Consider the following 26,090-nt stretch of genomic DNA (forward strand, 5'->3'; position numbering starts at 1 on the left):
ACTCTGTTTTTATCCTTCACAAATGTTTCCAGACCTGTTGAGCTTTTCCGGCAACTTCTGTTCTTGTTTGTGCTGGAATTTGAAGATTGCCTGAGCGATAACCCCGTTTGAGTTCACTTTGCCTTTCAGTGAAGGACATCTGCTGCCCTACATGTAAATGGAGACCCACAGCAATGATGATGTGGCAGAAGGAAGTACTGATACTCTGATCCCACATCTCCACCACTCTCAGTCACAATCACAGAAGGAAGTACTAATACTCTGATCCCACATCCCCACCACTCAGTAACAATCACAGAAGGAAGTACTGATACTCTGATCCCACATCCCCACCACACTCAGTCACAATCACAGAAGGAAGTACTGATACTCCGATCCCACATATCTGGCATACGAATTTACTGATGACTGTGAAGTGTTGCTGGAAAATCTGACCTGGTTCACTGTCTCCCGGCTGTGAGACTTTAGATGTTGTGATGGTTGACCGGGTCAGTTTTCACTAGATGCTCAGTAATACAGCTCGAGCAGGTTCCCTGGAACTCGGATTTCAGCCAGGGGCCTTTGAAGTTTCGCAGGTGTTTTCCTCACTGACCCGTGGGTCTCTGTGACAGGTTTATAAGACCAGAGAACGTTGACGGGCGAGTATTAAACAGAGACCGCCATTTCGTTTTTGTCGATGCAGTGTGGAGCCAGGTGAACCCAGCAGGTCACGCAGCATCAGAGGAGCAGGAAAGCTGGCATTTCGGGTTGTTCATTTCAAAGCAGGTTTTCCGGTAATAAGTGCCAGAAACTGCTGAAAGATTTCCTTAGCTGTTCCTAACCAAGTCGGTTGAATTTCCTGTGAGCAGCAGCTGGCTTTTGGGTTGTTGATGCAGAGTCAGATACATTAGGCACATGGAGGATAGTAAAATGTAGGGCCTGTGTGGTAGTTTGATCTTAGTGGGATAATAGGTCGGCGCAACATTGTAGGCTGAAGGGCCTGTGCTGTGCTATGTTCTAGACCCTGGTAATGTTCTGGGAAGCTGATTTCAAACCTTGCCGCAAGCAGTTGGTGGTGTTTTGAATTCAGTTACCAACGTTTCTGGAATTAAGAGCTTAAGTGATAACTGTGAAACTGTTGCTAATTAGAAAAACCCACCTGGTTCACTAATGACCTTTAGGGAAGGAAACTGCCATCCTTACCTGGTCTGGCCTACATGTGACTCCAGACCCACAGCAATGGGGTTGACTCTGAACTGCCCTCTTGGCAATTCGGGATGGTCAATAAATGCTGCCCAGACAGCAATGTCCCTCATCCTGCGAATGATTGTTAAAATATTGTGTAATCTTTCCTTGCTGTGATTAAATATAAATGTATATTTGCAGGTGAAAGCTGCCCATAACCCATCTACTGAAGGAGATGAGGGAGGTGTACATTAGGAATGGGTTGTAATTGGAGGTTGTTTGGGGGATGTGTGTGGAGGGTGGGAGGTTTAAGATGATTTTCCTGTGTGTCCCTCAGTCCGGTTGCTGGTTATCTTTCAGAGCCGCGATGAAAATGGCCAACATAGACCATGTGTTTGACAGCATGTTCACCAATCCACGTGATTCACTCGGAGTGAGTATACCCTGTACCCACTGGCCACAAGACTCTGCGAGTGTCCTGCTGCCATTCACAAGCCTGATACAAACTGTGACTGTAACTATGCCAGCTCACTGTCTCCTTCTGTCACTCCTCACCCCACCACTGCACCCTCTTAATGGCCCAAGGGCTCACTATCCCCCTACCCACATTTCCGCAATCACCCCCCTGCATGGCTCACTGCCCACCCTCACCTCTCCAGTACACCCCCACTTCCCATGCTTAGCCTCCTGTGGCTCCCTCCACCAGGGGACTACTCCCCTGTCCCACCGCTTCTCCCCCCCCCCCCTCCCACATTTCAGTCCTTCTGTGTTGTGTTTACCCCCCCTGCACTGTGATGTTATGTGAAATGTTTCCACAGAAACCGCTGCTACGGGATAAGGACAGTGAGCTGCTGTACTTTGCGGATGTGTGCGCAGGTCCAGGGGGATTCTCTGAGTACGTGCTCTGGAGGAAGCGATGGCATGCCAAGGGCTTTGGGATGACTCTGAAAGGACCCAATGATTTCAAAATGGAGGACTTCTTTGCAGCATCCAGCGAACTATTCGAGCCGTATTATGGTAAGATCCATTCTCAGAGTCAGCGCCTCCCCCCAGCCCCGGCCACCACCTCAATAAAACCCTCGTTCCCACCACACATCCTCAGTATGACCTGGTCCCACCCCCTACCTCAGTTCGATCCAGGGCCACCCCTTCAGCTGGCACCTGCTGCCCCCACCTACTCCTCAGCACAACCTGGCGGCAGCCCCTCTGCCTGCTCCCCTCCTCAGTGTGACCCAGAGCTGGTCTTGTTGTGTATGTTATCCTCCCATTCCTATGTGAGGCCTTGTATAGATCCCTGTATCCTCTTTGGCGACAGGCAAGGTTCCCAGAAGACTGGAGTACAGTCACATTTGTTCCTTTGTTTAATAAGGGCAGTGGGAAATGACAGGCCAGTGATCCTTCACTCTGCACCACAAGCTCACTTAACCAGGTTGTAGGGAAATTATTGGAGAAGATTCTCAGGGAAACAGAATTTACTTGCAATTTAAGAAGAATGGCCTTATTAAAGACAGTCAGCATGACTTTGTGTAGGGGAGGCCTTGTCTCAGAAATTGGATTGCAATTTTTGACAAAGTGATAAAGATGATTGGAGTTAAGGTAAGGATGTTGTCTACGTGGACGTTGCTAAAGCCAATGACAAGCTAGGCTGGTTACATGGGATCCACGGTGTGTTGGTAAATTGGATACAAAATTGGCTCGGTTTTCGGAGACCGAGGGTAATTGTGGGAGCTCTGTAACCAGTGCGATTCTACGGGGATCAGTACTGGGACCTCTGTTGTTTCTGATGTATATAAATGGGTAATTGTGGGAGCTCTGTGACCAGTGCGATTCTACGGGGATCAGTACTGGGACCTCTGTTGTTTCTGATGTATATAAATGGGTAATTGTGGGAGCTCTGTGACCAGTGCGATTCTACAGCGATCAGACAGGGACATGGGGAAATAAACAGCAACATTGTGAAAAATGCCCATGTTTACAGAGGAGGTGGTGCTTGATGGTTGAAAACACATAAAGATGGATAATTCCCCAGGCCCTGATCAGGTGTACCCTAGAACTCTGTGGGAAGCTGGGGAGAGATTGCTGGGCCCCTTGCTGAGAGATTTGTATCATTGATGGCTACAGGTAAGTGCTGGAAGACTGGAGGATGGTTAATGTTCTGCCACTGTATATGAAAGGTGGTAAGGGAAAGCCAGCGAGCTATAGACTGGTGAGCCAGACATCGGTGGTAGGGGTAATCCTGATGTACAGGACTTAGATGTGTTTGGAAAGGCAAGGACTGATGGGGGATAACCAACGTGGCTAAGTTCATAGAACTTTTGTAGGAGTATTGACGAGGGCAGAGCAGTGGACGTGATCTGTTTAGGCTGCAGTAAGGTGTTCGACAAGGTACCACGTGGTAGACTGGTAGGAAAGGTTAGATCATGTGGATTACAGGGAGAACTAGCCACCTGGGTACAAAGAGATAGGAACTGCTGATGCTGGAGTCTGAGACAACAAGGTGTGGAGCTGGATGAACACAGCAGGCCAGGCAGCATCAGAGGAGCAGCTACGCTGATGGTTTGGGTCTGGACCCCAGCTCTACACCTTGTTATCTCATTTGGATACAAAGTTGGCTGGAAGTTCAGAGACAGAGGGTGGTGATGGAGGGTTGCTTTTTAGACTGTCGGCCTGTGACCAGCGGGTGTGCCACAAGGGTCGGTGCTTGTTCCACTGCTTCTCGTCATTCACATAAATAACTTGGATGTGAACACAGGAAATATGGTTAGTAAGTTTGCAGACAACGCCAAAAGTGGTAAATGGGCAGCGAAGGTTACCTCGGTACAATGGGACCTTGATAATTTTAGTTGATTGTTGTTAATTCTCACTGAAGGAGGGCAATATCCTGGTGGTATTATTGCTGGACTGTTAACCCAGAGACCCAGATAATGTTCTGGGGACCTGGGTTTGAATCCCGCCACAGCAGAGGGTGGAATTTGAATTCAGTGAAAATCTGGAATTAAGAATCTAACGATGACTATGAATCCATTGCTGATTGTTGGAAAAACCCACCTGGTTCACTAATGTCCTTTAGGGAAGGAAACTGCCATCCTTACCTGGTCTGGTCTACATGTGACTCCAGACCCACAGCAATGTGGTTGGCTTTTAACTGCCCTCTCGGCAACAAATGCTGCTTGGCCAGTGACACCTCATCCTGTGAATAAATAAATTTGAAAAATTTGGTCAGTGGTTGAGGGGTGCACTTGGAGTTTAGATTAGATAGATGTGAGGTACTGCGTTTTGGAAAGGTACATCAGGGCAGGAGCTGTACACTTAAAGGTAAGGCCCTGGGCAGTGTTGCTGAACATAGAGACGTTGGAACGCAGGTTCATAGTTCCCTGAAAGTGGAGTCCCAGGTGGACAGGGGCATGAGGGAGGTGTTTGGTACACTTGCCTTTAATGGTCAGTGCATTGAGTATTGGAGATAACAAAGTGTGGAGCTGGATGAACACAGCAGGCCCAGCAGCATCTCAGGAGCACAAAAAGCTGACTTTTCGAGCCTAGACCCTTCATCAGATGAAGAGTCTAGGCCCGAAATGTCAGCTTTTTGTGCTCCTAAGATGCTGCTGGGCCTGCTGTGTTCATCCAGCTCCACACTTTGTTATCTTGGATTCTCCAGCATCTGCAGTTCCCATTATCAGTGACTATAGGAGTTGGGATATCGTGTTATGGCTATACAGGACATTGGTTAGGGCCACTATTGGAATACTGTGTTCAGTTCTGGTCTCCCTGCTGTTGGAATGATGTTGAACCTGAAAAGGTTCAGGAAGGATTTACAAAGATGTTGCCAGGGTTGGAGGGTTTGAGCTACAGGGAGAGGCTGACTATAGAATCGTTTGAGTGTGAAAACAGGCCCTTTGACCCAACAAGTCCACAACGACCCTCGCAGCATCCTATCCAGACCCATCCCCCTATAACCCACCTAATCTACAGACCCCTGAACAATACGGGCAATTTAGCATGGCCGATCCACCCAGCCTGCACGTCTCTGGACTGTGGGAGGAAACCGGAGCACCCGGAGGAAACCCACGCAGACACAGGGAGAATGTGCAAACTCCACACAGACAGTTGCCCGAGGCTGGAATTGAACCCTGGGTCCCTGGGTGCTGTGACACTGCAGTGCTAACCGCCGAGCCAGGTCTATTCTACTCGGTGTGTTTTCCAGGAGCGTTGGAGGCCGAGGGGTGCCCTTAGAGGTTTATAAAGTCATGAAATGCATAGGGCGAATAGCCAAGGTCTTTTCCCTGGGGTAGGGGGAGTCCAAAACTAGAGGGGCATGGTTTTAGGGGGTGAGGAAAAGATTTAAAAGGGACCTGAGGGGCAACGTTTTCACACAGAATGTATGGAATGAGCTGCCAGAGGAACTGGTGGAGGCTGGTACAATGACCGTATTTAAAAGGTGTCTGGATGGGTATGTGAATAGGAAGGGTTTAGAGGGATATGGGCCAAATGCTGGCAAATGGGACAGGGTCAGTTTAGAATATAGGGTCGGCATGGATGAGTTAGACCGAAGGGTCTATTTCTGTGCTATACATCTCCACGACTCGGTGCTGTTGACTGCCTACCTCATACTGCACTGGGCTGTCCTTCCATCCCTTCTCCCTTGCTTTTGTAGTGTTTACAATAAACCTCTAGTCTAGCTTGTGTTACACATTTATCTTATTCAAAATTACCTACTTTATGGCATCTGTTATCTGGGAAATGTCAATTTGTTATTAAAGATGTGAGAACAGGACACTTGGATAAGCTCAAGGGAATCAAACAGAGCCAACGTGATTCTGTCAAAGGGAAATCATGTTCAACTAACTCACTGGAGTTCTTTGAGAAAGTAACTTGTGCTGCAGATAAAGGGGGAATCAGTGGGTGGATTGTACATGATTTGATAAGGTACCTTAGAAAAGGTAATTGTGGAAAATGAAAGCTCCTGTTGTACTGGGTCACGTGTGGACGTGGAGAGATGATTGGCTGGCTAACAAGAAGCAGAGAGTGAGAATAAATGGGTCTTTTTCAGACTGGCTGGATGTCGCGAGTGGTATGTCTCAGGGGTTGGTGCTGGGGCCTCAGCTCTTTATAACCGATAGAAATGATCGGGATGAAGGGAGCGAACATATGGAGCTAAACTTACTGATAACACACAGATCCTGAAGAAGTCACCCTGTACTGATCACGTGGTTTAATAAACACTCACCCATCTAGGCCACCCTATCTGTGCCCCCACCCCCCCTCAGATATACTGTGAACTGTCCCTCTGCACCCTTCAGGTGAAGGTGGTGTGGATGGCGATGGCGATATCACACGGCCGGAGAACATCTCAGAGTTCCGTCGCTTTGTGCTGGAGAACACAGACCGGAAAGGAGTTCACTTCCTCATGGCAGATGGGGTATGACTGCAAGATCAGCGCGGGGTTAGATAGAGCGGAGAGCTCCCGCTACACTGCCCCCCCCCCATCAAACGCTCCCAGGACAGGGACTGCATGGGGTTAGATACAGAGTAAAGCTCCCGCTACACTGTCCCCAAATGTTCCCAGGACGGACAGCGCAGCATTAGATACAGAGAAAAGTTCCTCAGCTCTTTTAAACTGAAAGCTTGCGATACACTCTTGAAATAGACATAGGGTTCACTCTGCACTGTCCACATCAAATACTCCAAGGATAGGGACAGAATGGGTTTAGATGCCATAAGGTACAGGAATAGAATTAGGTCAACTTCATTGAGTGCGGACCCAGCTCAACCACTCCTCATTCCCAGGATCATTCTTATAATTCCCCTCTGTATTCCCTCCAACACCAGCACATCCTTCCTTAGATACAGGGCCCGAAAGAGCGCTCAATATTCCAAATGTGGTCAGACCAGAGCCTTATACAGCCTCAGCAGTACATTTCTGCTCTTTCATTGCAGCCCTGTGGGAATGATGCTAACGTTGCATTTGCCTTCCTAAGTGCCGACTGAACCTTGACACTAAATTTAAAAGAATCCTGAAATGTGTCCCAAGTCCCTTTGTGCTTTAAATTTCCAAAGCCACTCCCCATTTAGAGACTAGCCTATGCCTCAGATCTTCCTACCGAAGTGTACAACCTTTCACTTTCCCACATGGTATTGTGTGTGTCACTTCTTCACCCACTCTCCCAGTCTGTGCAAGTCCTTCCGCAGGTTCCCACCTTCTTCACACCACCTGGTCCTCCACCTAGCTTTGTGTCATATTACATACTTATCATACAGTGCCCTTGGTTCCTTTATCTCCATATGGTTCACATATAACATGACTACTTGTGGTCCCGATACTGACCCCAGTGGAACTCCACTGGTGCGTGCCAGTACCTTGCCCCTAACATGATGAGTTCTTATTTTATTTAGCAACTTCCTAGTGAGGATCACTACATTCACCTCTTCCCCCTTACTTTCCTCAGGTTCTGTTATGCTGCTGGTGTCTTCCACTGCCTTTCTTACATGCCTTCTGTATTTCCTGATTTATTCCCCACATCCTGCCTACAGCTAGGAGGCCTTTACGCAACTCCCGACAGGGTCTTATTGCTTTGCATTTCCTCTACTCTTTCACCCTCGACATCACCTCTTGCTATTGATTTAATTTCCTTCCACACTAACAAGGCAACCCCAGCCCCACTGTCCATCTGTCTCCTTTCAGTAAGATGTGTATCCTTGGATATTTAGTTCTGACCCCGACCCCTTTGCAGTCCCATCTCTGTGATACCCACGACGTTGTACCCGCCAATTTCAATCTGTACCACAAGCTCACGACCTTGCTTCGGATACTGTGGGTATTTAAGTAGAACACAGCCAGCCCCTTCTCGTTCTTGCCCCAATATCTGTTGTGCCTGAAGTTAGAGTCTTGACCCTTTCCATGCTCTGTGCCCTCCTACTTGTTATTCAAACTTTCATAACCTATACTGAGCCTGCCCTCCCTTTACCACCCAACCGGTACCTCCCTGGCCCCCACCACACACTTGAGTGGAACGCTGCATCCACAGTCCTGGTGAGACGACGCACCAGAGCTCTGGTCCCTGGGTGTTTCAAGGGGAGCCTGTCCCATCAGCACAGCCCCCTCCCTAGAGGGTAAACCTCCCTCTGCTGTTCTTAAACTGAAAGTACTACCCCATCAAATAGTCCCAGGACAGGGATGGATCAGGGTTAGATACAGGGTCAAGCTCAGTCCACACTTTCTTGACGGCAGCTGTGATGAAACTGTTCTCTTTCTAGGGTTTCTCAGTGGAGGGACAGGAAAACCTGCAGGAGATCCTCAGCAAACAGTTGTTACTGTGTCAGATACTCATGGGGCTCAATGTCATCAGGACAGGTAATGGTGTAGGGACAGGGTGGGTGTTAAATGTGGCAGGGTGACAGGGGTGTGTGTGTTAAATGTGGCAGGGTGACAGGGGTGTGTGTGTTAAATGTGGCAGGGTGACAGGGGTGTGTGTGTTAAATGGGGCAGGGTGACGGGGGGAGCTTGTGTTAAATGGGGCAGGGTGACGGGGGGAGCGTGTCTGTTAAATGGGGCAGGGTGACGGGGGGAGCGTGTCTGTTAAATGGGGCAGGGTGACAGGGGGAAGCGTGTCTGTTAAATGGGGCAGGGTGACGGGGGGAGCGTGTGTGTTAAATGGGGCAGGGTGACGGGGGGAGCGTGTCTGTTAAATGGGGCAGGGTGACGGGGGGAAGCGTGCGTGTTAAATGGGGCAGGGTGACGGGGGGAGCGTGTCTGTTAAATGGGGCAGGGTGACGGGGGGAGCGTGTCTGTTAAATGGGGCAGGGTGACAGGGGGAAGCGTGTCTGTTAAATGGGGCAGGGTGACGGGGGGAGCGTGTGTGTTAAATGGGGCAGGGTGACGGGGGGAGCTTGTGTTAAATGGGGCAGGGTGACGGGGGGAGCGTGTGTTAAATGGGGCAGGGTGACGGGGGGAGCGTGTCTGTTAAATGGGGCAGGGTGACGGGGGGAGCGTGTGTGTTAAATGGGGCAGGGTGACGGGGGGAGCGTGTCTGTTAAATGGGGCAGGGTGACGGGGGGAAGCGTGCGTGTTAAATGGGGCAGGGTGACAGGGGGAAGCGTGCGTGTTAAATGGGGCAGGGTGACGGAGTGTGAGAGGCGTGCAGGTAGCTGTCGCCTGGTGTTTCTGAATCTGACCTGATGTTTGTGTTCTTGTTGACCTGCAGGTGGCCATTTTGTGTGTAAGACATTTGACCTGTTTACCCCGTTTAGCGTGGGCCTCATTTACCTGCTGTACATGTGCTTCCAGCGAGTGAGTCTCTTCAAACCTGTCACCAGTCGCCCTGCAAACTCTGAACGGTGAGTTATCACCCTGTCCTGTCCTAATCGTGGGCTGGGGGCTGCCAACTGAAAGCACACATGGGACCTCCGAGAGGTGAAAGTATTGTCAGGGCCCCGGGGACCAAAGTCAGATTGTGTTTATGATCTAGAAGGTTATCAGGCAGGTCAGGAGGAGCACACTGTATCCTGTTCTCCATTAGCCACACCACTCAGCTTAATGTTCCCAGTTACAGTGCTATAGTGATCACTCCGTTATGTATTAAACCACCATCCACAATGAAATTCTTTACCTTAAAATAATCTATTCATTTTAAAACCCAGCGAACTCTTTGAAACAAGTGGGTGAACTGATATAAGCAGGAGGGGGCAATTAAATGTGATGTGTGAGTGCTAATGGGAACTGCAGATGCTGGAGAGTCCAGGATAATGAAATGTGAGGCTGGATGAACACAGCAGGCCCAGCAGCATCTCAGGAGCACAAAAGCTGACGTTTCGGGCCTAGACCCTTCATCAGAGAGGGGGATGGGGTGAGGGTTCTGGAATAAATAGGGAGAGAGGGGGAGGCGGACCGAAGATGGAGAGAAAAGAAGATAGGTGGAGAGGAGAGTATAGGTGGGGAGGTGGGGAGGGGATAGATCAGTCCAGGGAAGGCGGACAGGTCAAGGAGGTGGGATGAGGTTAGTAGGTAGGAGATGGAGGTGCAGCTTGGGGTGGGAGGAAGGGATGGGTGAGAGGAAGAACAGGTTAGGGAGGCAGAGACAGGTTGGACTGGTTTTGGGATGCAGTGAGTGGAGGGGAAGAGCTGGGCTGGTTGTGTGATGCAGTGGGGGGAGGGGACGAACTGGGCTGATTTAGGGATGCAGTGGGGGAAGGGGAGATTTTGAAACTGGTGAAGTCCACATTGATACCATATGGCTGCAGGGTTCCCAGGCGGAATATGAGTTGCTGTTCCTGCAACCTTCGGGTGGCATCATTGTGGCACTGCAGGAGGCCCATGATGGACATGTCATCTAAAGAATGGGAGGGGGAGTGGAAATGGTTTGCGACTGGGAGGTGCAGTTGTTTATTGCGAACCGAGCGGAGGTGTTCTGCAAAGCGGTCCCCAAGCCTCCGCTTGGTTTCCCCAATGTAGAGGAAGCCACACCGGGTACAGTGGATGCGGTATACCACATTGGCAGATGTGCAGGTGAACCTCTGCTTAATGTGGAATGTCATCTTGGGGCCTGGGATAGGGGTGAGGGGGGAGGTGTGGGGGCAAGTGTAGCATTTCCTGCGGTTGCAGGGGAAGGTGCCGGGTGTGGTGGGGTTAGAGGGCAGTGTGGAGCGAACAAGGGAGTCACGGAGAGAGTGGTCTCTCCGGAAAGCAGACAGGGATGGGGATGGAAAAATGTCTTGGGTGGTGGGGTCGGATTGTAGATGGCGGAAGTGTCGGAGGATGATGCGTTGTATCTGGAGGTTGGTAGGGTGGTGTGTGAGAACGAGGGGGATCCTCTTAGGGCGGTTGTGGCGGGGGCGGGGTGTGAGGGATGTGTTGCGGGAAATGCGGGAGACGCGGTCAAGGGCGTTCTCGACCACTGGGGGGGGAAAGTTGCAGTCCTTGAATAACTTTAAATGTATTGAGCCTGGCCCACCAAACTGTCTGATCAAACTCTTCAACACCTCCATTCCTGTCACCCTGCTTACACTGGTTACCACACATCTTATCAAACGTTCTCAGAGGCTGAGCTTCCACAGCCCCCTTGGGAATTTCAAAGGATGCCAACCCTCTGAGGAGATAAAATCCTGTTCAACTCGGACCTATACAGTATTCCACTAATTTAAATTAAACCGACTGGTTCCAGACTCCCTGACCAGGGGAAACACCTCTCTCCCAAACAGATTCTAAACGAGGTCTCACACCTAATATGCTTTGTTGAACTTAGTGTCACCTCCTCTCCTCACTGATAAAACCTTTAGTTCTCGCAGGGCTGAAGTTTGAAAGAAATTCAAGGACGTAGATATACGTATCAATCAAATAAAATCCTCTAACCGATTAAAGGTTTAACAGCATCTCAGGCTTGTCTAATGCATCCTCATCAGTTGTGTGACCCTTTGATCTTTTAGTTAGAAATTCTGCGCCTGATGAAGGGGCCACGCTCTGAAAGCTTGTGTTTTCAAATAAACTAATTGAACTGTAACCTGGTGTTGTGTGATTTCTGACCTTGTCTGCCCCAGTCCAATACTGGCTCCTCCACATCTTATTGCGTTTAGTATCACAAGTTCCAATGAGGTCACCTCTCGTTCTTTGAAAGTAGAGAATCCAGGCCCAGTTTGCCCATAGAACGGCTGCACCTTCCCAGGAACAGGTCACACTCCCTCTATGGCAATAATATCTTCCTTGAGAGAAGGAGACCAAAACTGCGCAGCCCTGCAGGTGCAGTCCTTACCAGGTTGCTGTGCAGCCGCTCTATGACAGCCTTGACCCAGGCCCCAGCTCTTATCTGTCTGAAAGCTTTGCTAGTATTTTTTCTAAACTCACTCGATTTCTTGTAAACAGCATTGCCAAGATGCCACATGGTAAATCCTTCTCAATCCAAAATCTGTCTAAACAGTTTCTCATCTCCCAGTAGTTCAAAAGGCCTGTAAATATAAATATGTATTCTTACAAAGGTCAGAGGGCTGATTGGGGCTGTGGTAGAGGTCAGACACTGTCAGCGGTCATGGAGAAAACCAGCCAGTCAGTGGGCTAGTGTTCATGAGGGTGTGGCTGGTGCTATTAACAATTTCCTCACTCTGGCAGCTACGTTGTGTGCCGAGGGCTGAAGACAGAGACTGAGGCTGTGCGTGATTACCTCTTCGGTGTCAATCTGAAGCTGAATTTACTGAAATCCAGTGAGCAAGATGTGAGCAGTGTGGTTCCTTTGAATATTCTCAAATCTGACAGCAGCTTCTACAGCTACATGCTGCAATCAAACAACCGGTAGGTAGGCTATTTCCAGACTCTCTGATCCCTCAACACCTCTCCTTGCCTGTGTGTATCTTCCACCGGTCATTCCCCCTTCACCATACACTCTGCACCCTCCATCCTCTCCACTCCAGCAACCTGTATTACACTCTCTCCCACTCGTCTCTTGTTCCCGAGTGTGCTGATCTATGTTGCCTTCTCTTCCTCCCTAACTCTGTCTTCCCTTCCTCTGTATTACCCCACTCTTCAAACACCTGTCTTTCCTTCCTGCCCTCTCTCCCCCTCTTCCTTTCACTTCTCTCCCTCTTTGTCCCCCTATTTTGTCGCCTTGTGCCAATATCCAAACAGCTCTGACGTTAACAGGGTGTCATGGTTAGTGGTTAGAGCTTCGGCCTCTCAGTGCCAGGAATCCAGGTTCGATGACTCGCTGCAATTTACACATTTCATACCAATTGACACCCCACTAGCCAAAGAGTCAGTGGCCACGTTACTAGAGGAAGCAGCAACGCAGACCAGCAGCTCCATCAGCAAGGACAACGCACTTCAACTACCAGACCTCTGCCTCACCACACACTTTGTCTTTCATGGTCAGCTGGATTAAAAAGAACATTTAAACAGTACACCAATGGTGGTCACCATCTAAGGACTCATCGCAGAAGCAGTCAGGCAAAGACTTGAACGCACCCCCCCCCCCTCCCCCCCCCCCAACCTTCCACCTAAACTGTGGATCCAGTACAGAGATGGCACATTTGTCATTATTAAACGCAACAAATTAGAAGAGGCCCACCACGTCCATGAACAGTGTATTCCCGGCAGAAGAACGAAACAACAATCACCTTCTGTTTGTGGGTGTTAAAGTTGAGCCCACGACCAGCGGGGAGTTCCAAACCTCAGTGTACAGAAAAACCAACCCATATCGACCAGATCCTCAACTTGCACAGCAACCGCCCCAACACCCACGAGCAAAGCTGCATTCGGACACACTGCAGCTCCCCGGAGCTGTGGAGGTGGAAGAACACTTGTACAAGATCCTCGCTTTAAACAGATGTCCCTGCAACTTCATCCGCAGATGCCTACTAAACAGACACCGACAGGACACAGTGTGCCCTAACACACTGACCACACTGTCCTACATCAGGAACATTTTGGAACTAATAGCCAGACTCCTAAAACCACTAGGAATCATGGTCACCCGCAAGCCCACAGACAGTCTGTGACAAACACTCGCAAGGATTAAAGACCCCATTCCCACAACATACAGAACCAACGTCGTTTACGAAATACCATGTAATGACTGCCACAAACGTTACATCAGACACACAGGAAGGAAACTAGCCATCAGAATACACAAACATCAGCTAACAGCAAAATGACACAACGAACTATCCTTTATATCGGTACACTCAGACAATGAAGGCCGTCAGTTTAACTGGGGCAAGGTAACCGTAGTAACCCTATCGCAAAACATAGACATTTCCTAGAGGCATGGTTTCCCCAACTCGCAACGTAATCAACAAACATATAGAATTGGATCCCACATATAAATCCATACAGATCAAAACTGGAAATGACAGTACTCACTATGATGAACTGGACAGTATACATTCCAAGCAGAGTAGAATAACATTGCTTCATCAAAGGCCTCACCGATGATGTTACCGAGCATGGTGACGAAACGTCTGCATGAGAACAAGCCAATAAAACTCAGTTTATACGTTCTCCCCGTGCCTGCATGTGTTTTCACCGGGTGCTCCGGTTACTGTCCAATCTGGTTATGTGCAGATTCGGTGGATTGGCCGTGCGAAATGCAGCGTTACAGGGATAGATTTGGGTGGGAAGCTGTTTTTGATGGCCTCGATTTGTACTGTAGGGATTCTATGATCCTGTGTGTGCTGGAACTGAATCCTCATTTGTACCAACCCATTCCATAAGTACATACTTTACTCAGTCACCACAAGCAATACATTTATTTCTGCAACCTTTGTCTCGCTTTGATAATATCATACCACCTCCCAGAGATTAAACATCATCCATATATTCCAAAAACTTTCAAGTTTGTTAGTATCCTTGAACTACAAAATACCATGTATGACTCATCAGAAACTGTGATACTTGTAGCTTAAAGTGAGCACCCAGCCATAAGCATTTTATATGTTTAAATTCCAAGGCTGAAACAGGAAAACACAGCTCCCCTTCTGAGGTAGTGGGAACTGCCAATGCTGGAGAGTCTGAGATAACAAGGTGTGGAGCTGGATGAACACAGCAGGCCAAGCAGCATCAGCGGAGCAGGAAAGCTGACTCTTTGGGCCTTTTTCTGAAGAAGGATCTAGACCTGAAACATCAGCTTTCCTGCCCCTTTGCTGCTTGGCCTGCTGGGTTCATCCAGCTCCACACCTTGTTATCTCCTTCTGAGGAACAGCTTTCCGTCTCAGTACATTCTTGCACATGAAAGCTTGAGTGTGAACCATGGGCCTCACTTTTGACCCACATGATACTTTCCTCCACAAGCTAACCATCAAAGCAGAGTGCATTATCATTGCAAGATAACACAGTGTGAAGCTGGATAAACACAGCAGGCCAAGCAGCATCTCAGGAGCACAAAAGCTCATCAGAGAAGGGTCTAGGCCCGAAACGTCAGCTTTTGTGCTCCTAAGATGCTGCTGGGCCTGCTGTGTTCATCCAGCTCCACACCTTGTTATCTCGGATTCTCCAGCATCTGCAGTTCCCATTATCTCTACATTATCATTCCACGCTTGTTTGATTAAAATCAAGATTAATAATTGAAAATTAACTCAATCCTACAAGTATCTAATAAAAAATAATGTAGGGCCTTCACCCAGTAACATCCTGACTGATCTGATCTGAATCCTTAAATCTACATTCCCACCTCCCCTGCATAATCTATCCACCCCACTTTTAAAAATATTTTAGGCCTTTTCTGTTCTCACCTTGTCAGGGACAGGGTTCTGAAGATAACTGTCTGAGAAGGAGAGCACACTCCTTGTTTCAGTTTTACATGGGTGACTCCCGATTTTTAGTCAGTGACCCCTAGTGCGTGTTTCTCCGATAAAGGGGATAACCCTCTCTGTATCTAACCTGTTAATAACCCTCAAGCTCTTGTATGTTTCAGTCAAGCCACTTCTTACTTTTTAAACTGGAAAGGATACTCACCCAGCCTGTGTTCCCTCACGAGATAATCCATTTATTCCAGGCACTACTCATGTAACGCTTCTCCAATAAATCCTTCCTTAAATAAGGAAATCAGTCCTGCAAGTGGTAATTTAGAGGTGATAGCCTGTATAACTGAACCATAACCTGTTACTTTTCAATTCCCCTCATGTCAAATAATGACATTCTTTGAGCTTTCCTGGTGACTGGCTGTACCTGCAGACTAACCTGCACAAGGACGATTGGATCCGTGTGCAACCTGTCACCGTTTAAATTATATGCCATTTTCTTCTATAAACGAACAATTTCCCACTCGTCCACGTTCCCACATTACATTCCATCTGACAGACATTTCCTTACTTAATCTGGCAATATCCCTTTGTACCTTCACTATATGCCATTTTAGTTGTGGTCCTTTCTGGTATTCAAACTGGACAAGTCAGACTGCAATCTCGCTTGATAGACCTTGTTTTGGTTTTTTAATGAGGTGGTCTCTCATTGAAACATAAGCATGTAGATTTAGGTTTAACAATAAAATAATTCATTAACCAAAAGGATAGTGTAGACCAAATAGTTAGTACCCAAAACACTCCTCTACTGAGCCCAAAGCAACCCTGTACGATACCCGATAGCACCCCTTAAAAGCGCTCAAATATCCCCTTCTCGAATACACAAATGGGTTTAGTTTAATTTGACTTCAAATTCTGGTCTGGAACATCTGAAATGTACTTCCGAGAGTTTGTAGTGTTGAGCTTAAGTGTTCTCACCTCGTCAGGGTTTTATCTAAGTATTTCTGGATTAGGCTGATAACTCCTTATCCTAAGGTAGTCCAGTATTATCAAACTGTAGTTATCATTTTTCATCCTTAGAAGCTCATTTACGTAAAAACTTACACAGTACTGCCTAAAACTGGAAAGGTATCTCTCTAAGATAAGGGTCTTCCCTCTAAGCTTAAAGAAAAACTAGAAATTTCCAACAGAAGCCTTGAGACACAATTGTTTCCCTTATTAGGTATTAAAACCTCCTTAGATAAGCTTAAAAAAAGGCTAGCGCGCTCAAACCTGTTTTTAAAAGAGTCGCTTTAGCTACAGAAGCAATCGAGTTAATTATTCTGAAATTGCTGGAAAAACTCACCGGCTCTGGCAGCATGTGTGGAGAGAAAGCAGAGCTAACGTTTCTGGTCCATTGACCCTTCTGAAAACCTGAGTTCTTCCAGCAATTTCGGATTTTGTTTCTGATTTCCGGCATTCATAGTTCTTACAGTTTTTTTGTTTTAATTATTAATTCTTTCAGACAGAAAGAATAGTAAGTCTCATTATTTCAAAATAAAAAACTCCATACATTGAGACCAACAGTATTTATAAATAATGTACATATTTATACTCTCAGCCTACATCTTAACTTGCTCCCTGCCTGAGTTTTGTTGGGAAACATACACTTTGATAAAACTTAGTCTGGCACTCACCAGGATGTTTCAAGGGGAAAATCAACATTGTACAAGAGGAGAGTGCAGTATGGTCGGCAGACTGACTGTGATACGTGAAGGCATTTCCATGGAGAATGCAGGGATTAATTTGGTTGACAGATAACTGTTTGGCTTTATTTGAATTTAAAATTAATTGGACAGGGCATTGCCTTAAGAAATGAGCCAGTTAGTGATTGTCACCTGTTTAGTTGAGCTGAAACAAATGCAGTGTGTTTTCTCATTCTGTCCGACGTGCAGAGAATACGATCCCGTGTATTAATATATCTAGTTTCCAGTACACACACTGTTCCTCACTGCAGCCTGATTGACCATCCTAAATTTATTGTCATTGTAATTCTTCATGCATTCAGAATTAGCCAACGAATGCTGTCTGGCGACCTGCAGAATTCCATGTAGTGCTACATACTGTGTTCGAAGCTTCCTGAACGCGTGTTTGTTGGGTACGCTCACAACCTTGCCTTTTGCAGAAAGCCAAAGGAGCGTCAGTCTTTGGGGCATACTGCTCACCGGGCCGTCACGCTAGCACCAAATACACACATCACATCCTTGGCTTGTGGGGAAGGCAGAGCACTCCTTTTGGCTTGAGAATCCTCATCGTGGCGAACATGAACCATTTGCTACTAATTAGCAGCTTCACCTTTACCCTCCCTCATTCCTACCCTTGCCCACACAACATCTGTCTTTGCTCTCACAGTGTCATGGTATCAACCCTCTCACTCTCTTTCAGGCATGCTGCTGCTCAGGTCAAGGCTCTCGCCAAAATCCACGCCTTCATTCGAGATCCGTAAGTACTGATTCACAGCAGCTATGCCATCTCCCCCAACATCATCCCCATCTCTCCTCACCCACTCCTACTCCACACCCACCAGGCCTCTGCATCCTCCTCCCCTGCCCCTTCTTGGGGCGGGTTAATGTTAAAGTGCTGGGGGTAGTGAGCTGGTTAATGGTTATGTTGCTGATAGCGGGCTGGTTAATGGCTACATTCTCCAAGGTTTTATTGTAGATTTGTAGCTCGGGTTGTAGATGTTGTGGTAGGTTGGCTCACCGAGCTGTCTTGTTGTTCCGTAGACGTTTCATTCCCCTGCTGGGTAACATCAGTGCAGCCTCCAATGAAGTGCCGGTGTGTTTTCGCACCTGTTATTTAAACTCTGGGGTCTGTTGAGCTGGATCATCTCACTTCCAGTTTTCCTTCGCAATAGAGTGTGTAAGGGGTCTAGCTGTATGTGTTTGTTGATGCCTTTCTTTGTGGAGAACCAGGCTGCTAGGAATTCCTGTGCCTGTCTCTGCTTTGCCTGTCTGAGTCCTGGTGTTGTCCCAGTCGAACTGGTGGTCCTCCTTATCCATGTGGATGGAGATGAGTGAGTATTGGTCATGTCTTTTTGTAGCCAGTTGATGATCGTGTGCCCTTGTTGTTAATTTCCTTCCTGCTTGTCTGATGTAGTGTTTGTCACAGTCTTGGCAGGGAATCTGCTCTAAAACCTTAGAGACCTACGGCTGAGGCAGACTCAAACTGGCACTAAAATGGGAGAACTACTCCAAACGACAGAGTGCTACCCACGAACAGCCCTACTTCCTACGTGGAGACCTCGGGAACCAGGTATTACCACGCAGTGTGAGATACAAACCACTCATCAACAACCCAGAAGCCAGCAGAACGAAACGGCCACAGGATAGTAAAGGTAAAAACTAGAGCTGATTCTACGGCCTCCTGAAGGTAGGCCAACTGGAAGCACCCCTCAGACCCACAGTCTCCCTGCCAGGCACACCACCACGTACAGTAGCAGAGGAGGAGGCGGCAACGGCCTAGAGGTATTATCACTGGACTGTTAATCCAGAGACCTAGATAACATTCTGGGGACCCGGGTTCAAATCCTGCCACGAATTTGAGTTCAATCAATATCTGCAATTAACAGTTTAAATGATGACGATGAATCCATTGTCAATTGTTGTAAAAAACCCATCTGGGTCACTAATGCCCTTTAGGGAAGGAAACTGCCGTCCTTACCTGGTCTGGCCCATGTGTGACTCCAGACCCACAGCAATGTGGTTGGCTCATAACTGCCCTGTGGGCGATTAGAGATGGGCGATAAATGCTGCCTGGCCAGCGACACCCTCATCCTGTGAATGACTAAAAGGAGCTACCAATGAGACTAAAGCACCTCATCCGCAAGTCACCCCACTCAGTCCTCTCAGCCCAGGAGTTCCTCATTTCCATCAAGGACATCGGAATAGATGATGACGAGACCATGGTATCATTTCACATCGATGGACATACCATTCGCTAGAGAAACACCAGCGACTTTATTAAAACAACAACAAGATCCCAGTGACACCATCCCCACAGATAACACACTGAAGCTACTGGATCTAGCCCTCACCACCCACTTCACCTTTAATGGCCAAATGTACGAAGGGATCAACGGGACCCCCATGGGATCACCCATCTCCGGGCTCATTGCTGAAGCGGTGGTGCCGAGACTAGAAAGTATGGCCCTTCCGCTAATCCAACCAAAACTGTGGACACGCTCTGTGGGCGACACCTTTGTCATTATTAAAAGGCCCAAACTCAAGGGGGACACAGAAACTAATAAACCCCACCCTCACCGGGATCAGATTCACCGGAGGAGGAGGTGGAAGACGGGACCAATGGGGAATTCCTAACAAAGGGACCTGGGAAAGGTACACACACTGACCAACAGCATCCATCCTAACACACACAAACGAAGCTGCGTGAGAGCGTTATTTAAATGGGCAGCAGCACACAGCTACGCTGAGAAGGACAACGGATACCCATAAACCTGGGTCAGAATGTGCTTATTACACACACATCACCAAGGAGATACTACACGCCCCGACACCCCCATCACACCATCTTACATCAGGAACACGCCTGAACTGACCACAAGAAGTGAAGTAATGCCGCTGAACGGAGCCCAGAGTTTAAATGACAGGCAGGAACACACACCGACACTTCATCGGGGGCTGCACTGAGGATGTTACCCAGCAGGGGAATGAAACAAGGAACCAGCTCGGTCAGCCAACCGACCACAATAGTGGATATGTCGGCGACAGTGGGCTGGTTAATGGTTCTGTTGGTGACGGTGAGCTGGTTAATGGTTATGTCGGTGACAGTGAGCTGGTTAGTGGTTCTGTCGGTGACGGTGAGCTGGTTAATGGTTCTGTTGGTGACAGTGGACTGGTTAATGTTTATGTTGGTGGCGGTGAGCTGGTTAATGGTTATGTTGGTGGCGGTGAGCTGGTTAATGGTTATGTTGGTGACGGTGAGCTGGTTAATGGTTATGTTGGTGACATTGAGCTGGTTAATGTTTATGTTGTTGCGTTGTTATGGAGTATCTGTCAGGCCTGATGTGATGTAACCCTCTCCCTTTCAGGAACCTGAATGAGACGCGACAGGCGGAAATTCGCAAGGAATGCCTGAAACTGTGGGGGGTGAGTGCACCAGAGTGAGAAACCAGACCCCCTCTACGCAGGTTTCCCCCCAAGTCAGACCCCACCCTGCCACCTGGTTCCCGGAGCCTCTGTGTAAGAACTGTCGGTGTCAGACTCCCCGTTTCCCAGAGTGAGACCGTGAGGCAGCAGCAGGACCCTCTTACCCTCCATCCTCACTGTATTCTTACTGTGTTCTCTGCAGATCCCAGACAAGGCTCGCATTGCTCCGAGCACCACAGACCCCAAGAGCAAGTTCTACGAACTGATTCAGGTGACTGTGCTTTGGTCGAGTTTCTGGTCTGGTGGAGCCTCTGCCTTCACTTGTTCTCGTTCTCGTTCTGTCTGCTGCGAGCTCAGCTCTCCTTCTGTTGTTGAGGTCTTGTTGTGTTTCTCTGTCCTGCTGCAGGGCACAGACATGGAGACATTCAGCTATAAACCCACCCTGCTGTCTGCACAGGTCATTGACAAGATCAGCCACGTGTTGGACTATCGCTGTATGGTTGCGGGAGGCCAGCAACACTTCCTCCTTGGCATGGGTGTAAGTCCTTGTGAGAAACCACACTGCATTACAGGCACTCCCAAACTTACTGGGACACTTTAGTGAAGGATGTGCTTGCACCCTTGGAAATACCATATGCTGAAATAGTCAGGGCTCAGGTACAACGCTGGAGTGTGTGACTGCAAGTGAGGCAGCCAAGAAGCTCCAGGACCAGGAGCACAGGAACCTCTGCCTGTAAACTCATCTGATGGGTTTGAGGGTCTTTCAGCTTGTCTGGGTCATAGAACACAGAAGTACAGCACAGCACAGGCCCTTCGGCCCATGATGTTGTGCCAACCTGTTATCCTACTCTAAGGTCAAGCTGTCCTGCACACCAAAACTTCTACTATCCTCCATGAGCCTATCCAAGAGTCGCTTAGATGTCCCTAAAGTATCTGACCCCACTACCCCTGCCGGAGTGCATTCCACACACCCACCACTCTCTGTGCGAAGAACCTACCTCTGACATCTCCCCGATACCCTCCTCCAAACACCTTAAAATGATACCCCCTTGTAAATAGTCATTTCCGCCCTGGGAAAAAGTCTCTGGCTGCCCAATCTATCTATGTCTCATTATCTTGTAAACCTCTATAAAGTCACCTCTCATCCTTCTTCACTCCAGTAAAAAAGTGCCGTACCTCCTTCAACCTTTCCTCATCAGACCTGTTCATGATATACTAGCCTGTTTTTCACAGGAGGCATAGAGCAGATGGTTCTCCAATTATAAAATCTCTGACTTACTGTTTAAAAGTCACAAGTCAGTGTTAGAGCCATATCGCGTGGAAACAGACCGTTCGGCCCAACCAGTCAATGCTGAACATAATTCCAAACTCAATTAGTCCCACCTGCCTGCTCCTGCCCCCAATCCCTCCCAAACCTTTTCTATTCAGTATCTATCCAAATGTATTTTACACATGGTAATTGTACCTACATCCACCATTTCTTCAGGAAATTCATTCCGTACGCTCTGTAAAAATTTGCCTCATATCGTCTTTAAATCCCTCTCCTCTCACCTTAAAATGTGTGCCCCCTTGTCTTGAAATCCCCCACTCTAGGGAAAGACGACTACCATTAACTCTATCAAAATCTCTCATTATTTTATAAACTTCTGTCAGGTCACCTCTCAACCACCTATGTTCTAGTGAATAAAGTCCAGTCTATTGCCGCCTCTCTTTATAACTCAAAGCTTCCGTAACCAGCAATCTGGTAAATTTCTTCTGAAACCTCTCCGGCTAATAATATCCCTGCTATAACTGGGCACCGTTAATGATAAGAGACAGAGAGAAGTTTTTATTCACTTGCTCCCGGGTTGTACATGTCGCTGGCAAAGTCAACATTTATTACCAGGGTGTTCCAGAAGAGGCCTCAACAATGTCTTGTACAACCTCAACATTTCTCTGCATTCTCAACATTCCATTCTTTCTTCACAATAAAAAACTGACGTGAAATATTCATTTAGTATCTCTCCCATCTCCTGAGGTTCAACACAAAGATGACCTCCTTAATCTTTAAGAGACCCCACCCTCTCGCTCTTAATGTATTTGTAGAATCTCTTCAGATTATCCTTAACCTTATCTGCCAATGCTCTCTCATATCTCCTCTTTGCTTTCCTGATTTCTCGCTTAAGAATGCCCCACACTCTGTATTGATTAAGGGATTCAACTGAAACAAGCTGTCTATATCTAAAATAAGATTCTCTTTTATTCTTGATTGGAACCTCTATATCTTTATTCATGCATTGTTCTTTAACTTTACCAGCCATACAAAGAATATACTGCTTTTGAACTCTCGTCATCACACTCAAATTCCTACTTGTCAGACATCCTTTTATCTGCGGACAGTCTGCTCCAATTCACTTTTGAAAGTTCTTGTTCCATACCATTAAAATTTGCCTTACTCCAATTAAAACCTAACTCTTAAGGAACATTTATACTTTTCCATAACCATTTTGAAACTAATAGAATTATGATTGCTTGACCCAAAGTGTTCCTCCACATTTACTTCACTCTGCTCCCCTGCCTTATTACCACAAAAGAAAGTCTAGTTTAGCTCCTTCTGTAATTGGAGCATCCACATCTTGTTGGTGACGGGGAGATACACTGGCTTTATTCAGGTAGTTTCCTGGAGAGAGAGAGAGAGAGACAGACTGACTCACCACTTGCCCTTTTCAGGAGGTATGAAGCTTCTCACCATCTCACTCACATCCCCACAAACTGTTGTCCTTCCCAGGAGCCGATCACTGTTAGTTGTTGTCAGGTTTTGCCATCTATAACAGCTCTCAATTCCACAGACCAATCAGCTGCTTGTTACCAGCCGAACCTCACTCTGCACATGCTTCGCCGTGGCCCTGTGCTGTCTGTGCTGCTCTAAGTGAGGAGCTGTGTAAACACTGCACACACTGAGGTCCAGCAGCAATCTTAAAAGTGCAGCACTTCCTTGCACTGCCTGTGAGAACGTGGGGCTGGGAGTTATCATCAGATCAATTGAGATCATACTGAATGACAGGCTCGAAGGGCTGAATGGCCTCCTGCTCCTTGCTGAGTATTCGAAAGAGAACCAACAAATTGGAGATTGTTTTGGATTGTAATTTTATAGAAATGTTCATTTATTCATGGGAAGTGGGTGCTGCTGGTTGTGCCCCAGTATTTATTGCCGTTCTGAAGGTGGGAGGGACCTGTCTTCTTGAACCGCTGTAGTCCCTGGTTATCCACAATGCCCTTTGCAAGGGAATTCCGGAATATTGACCCAGCGACAGTGAAGGATTGGCAATATATTTCCAAGTCAGGATGGGGAGTGGTTTGGAGCGGAACGTGGAGGGAGTGGTGTTGGGCAGAGTGATTGAAGAAATAACTGTTGGGTTTTGTGAGATTTTTTTTCCTTTGGTTATATTCTCCATGTGTAGAAGTGTCAGATCTACCTGTGGGATGGAGCAACCCCAATGAGATGGAGGAAGCTGGAGAGTTTCAAGACTGAATTACCACGCGATACCTTACTGTTGGTGGAAATTATACAGGAGCTGAAAGGAGAGGTGAGCGACGGCCGTAAGGGGTTGGGGGGGTGGGTGAGCGATGGCCATAAAGCAGGGGGGGCGGTGAGCGACGGCTGTATGGGGGGGGGTGGGTGAGCGGCCGCAAGGTGGGGGGGGTGAGCGACGGCCGTAAAGCCGGTGGGGGGAGGTGGGCGACGGCCGTAAGTGGGGGAGGTGGGCGACAGTGATTTAGAGTCGCAAGACACTAAGAGCTGAGATCCAGCACAAGGTTTGCACCTGCTTAGGGATGCTGCACTGACAGCAGGGGTCAGGAGACCCTGTGCACACACTCCCACCCTCCTCCTCTCCCAGGAGGCCGGGAGACCCCGCACAGGCATGCCCCCCCCCCCCGAAGTGTCCGGGAGACCCCGTGCGGGGACGCCCCCACCCCGAGGTGTCCGGGAGACCCCGCGCGGGGATGCCACCCCCCCGCCCCACCCCCAGGTGGCCGGGAGACCCCGTGCGGGGACGCCCCCACCCCGAGGTGTCCGGGAGACCCCGTGCGGAGGGGTGCCGTGAAGCTCCCTCTGGCTGCAGGGTATGATGCTGGTTCCCTTTCCTGTTGTGGTTGCAGGGGAAAGCCCAGCGGAGGATCAGCTCGATCCACATCCTTGATGCTCTGATTCTCAACGGGACTGACATTCGAGAGCAGCACTTCAACCAGAGGTCAGTGTGGGCCGTGCCATCTCCCCGTGCCGCTGCCTGCCCCCCTCCCCACCTTGCCCTCCCGTGGGGCCCCCCCACCCCGTCCACGTGCCACCCGACGGCCCCCCCGCCCCGTCCCCGTGCCGTCCTGTGGGCCCCCCATCCCCGTGCCGCCCCGCAGCCGCCACCCCATCCCCGTGCCGCCCCGCAGCCACCCCCCCCGTCCCCGTGCCGACGCGCGGCCCCTCCCCCCCAGCTCTGTGCCGCCCATCAGTCCCCGTGTCGTCCCACCTCCCCTGCAGTCCCCGTGCCGCCCCGCCACCCCATCCAAGCACCGCACCCACACACCAGGTTCCCGGGGGGTGGGGGGAATGTGACCCCGTCCCCGTACCCACGCACCGGATCCCCAGGGGCAGTGGGGGTTGTGACTTCGTTCCCATCCCCGTCCCCATGCCCTGGAACAGGGTTCTCATGTTGTCGCTCCTGTCTTACAGAATCCAGATGGCAGAGAAGTTTGTGAAAGCTGTTTCGAAGCGGAGTCGCTCAGACATGAACCCAATACGGTAGGTCACTCAGTCATTACCTTGACACCCTCCGCCCCTGCAGGTGGCCCTGCTCCTTGCTAACACCTCCCCCCACCCCACGAAGCTTCCGACCCTGCACCCACCTGCATATATCCCCAGGCCACCCTCATCAGTGTGCATAGTCCCTCCGACACTCATGAATACTCACTGGGCTCTCTCTACCACAGAGTGAAGGAGGTCTATCGGCTCGAGGAAATGGAGAGGATATTTGTCAGGTATGGTCGCACGTGGAACCGTCGGTGTGTGTGTGGGACTGTACCCCAGTGAGAGTCTGTGTGTGTGTGGGAGTGTACCCCAGTGAGAGTCTGTGTGTGTGTGGGACTGTACCCCAGTGAGAGTCAGTGTGTGTGTGGGAGTGTACCCCAGTGAGAGTCAGTGTGTGTGTGGGACTGTACCCCAGTGAGAGTCAGTAAGTGTGTGTGGGACTGTACCCCAGTGAGAGTCAGTGTGTGTGTGGGACTGTACCCCAGTGAGAGTCAGTGTGTGTGTGTGGGACTGTACCCCAGTGAGAGTCAGTGTGTGTGTGGGACTGTACCCCAGTGAGAGTCAGTGTGTGTGTGGGAGTGTACCCCAGTGAGAGTCAGTGTGTGTGTGGGACTGTACCCCAGTGAGAGTCAGTGTGTGTGTGGGAGTGTACACCAGTGAGAGTCAGTGTGTGTGGGACTCTACCCCAGTGAGAGTCAGTGTGTGTGTGGGTCTGTACCCCAGTGAGAGTCAGTGTGTGTGTGGGACTGTACCCCAGTGAGAGTCAGTGTGTGTGTGGGACTGTA

The 26,090-nt window shown here is 48.9% G+C and overlaps 1 protein-coding gene across 1 annotated transcript in view; it reads left to right on the forward strand.

Moving 5' to 3' along the window:
• Window positions 1-1,462: 1,462 nt before the first annotated feature.
• Window positions 1,463-26,090, forward strand: part of cmtr1 (cap methyltransferase 1) — a 30,329-nt gene continuing 5,701 nt past the window's right edge. Inside the window, exons 1-14 of the mRNA XM_059644113.1 lie at window positions 1,463-1,597; window positions 1,983-2,181; window positions 6,462-6,580; window positions 8,416-8,512; window positions 9,363-9,495; window positions 12,257-12,436; window positions 17,803-17,859; window positions 20,468-20,525; window positions 20,728-20,796; window positions 20,932-21,063; window positions 23,966-24,091; window positions 24,666-24,757; window positions 25,231-25,299; window positions 25,488-25,535. Coding sequence (XP_059500096.1) covers window positions 1,478-1,597; window positions 1,983-2,181; window positions 6,462-6,580; window positions 8,416-8,512; window positions 9,363-9,495; window positions 12,257-12,436; window positions 17,803-17,859; window positions 20,468-20,525; window positions 20,728-20,796; window positions 20,932-21,063; window positions 23,966-24,091; window positions 24,666-24,757; window positions 25,231-25,299; window positions 25,488-25,535 — 1,499 coding nt within the window. The 5' untranslated portion in view covers window positions 1,463-1,477. The remainder of the gene's footprint in view (window positions 1,598-1,982; window positions 2,182-6,461; window positions 6,581-8,415; window positions 8,513-9,362; window positions 9,496-12,256; window positions 12,437-17,802; window positions 17,860-20,467; window positions 20,526-20,727; window positions 20,797-20,931; window positions 21,064-23,965; window positions 24,092-24,665; window positions 24,758-25,230; window positions 25,300-25,487; window positions 25,536-26,090) is intronic.

The sequence above is a fragment of the Stegostoma tigrinum genome, unplaced genomic scaffold (assembly GCF_030684315.1).
Source record: "Stegostoma tigrinum isolate sSteTig4 unplaced genomic scaffold, sSteTig4.hap1 scaffold_529, whole genome shotgun sequence".
NCBI lineage: Eukaryota > Metazoa > Chordata > Chondrichthyes > Orectolobiformes > Stegostomatidae > Stegostoma > Stegostoma tigrinum.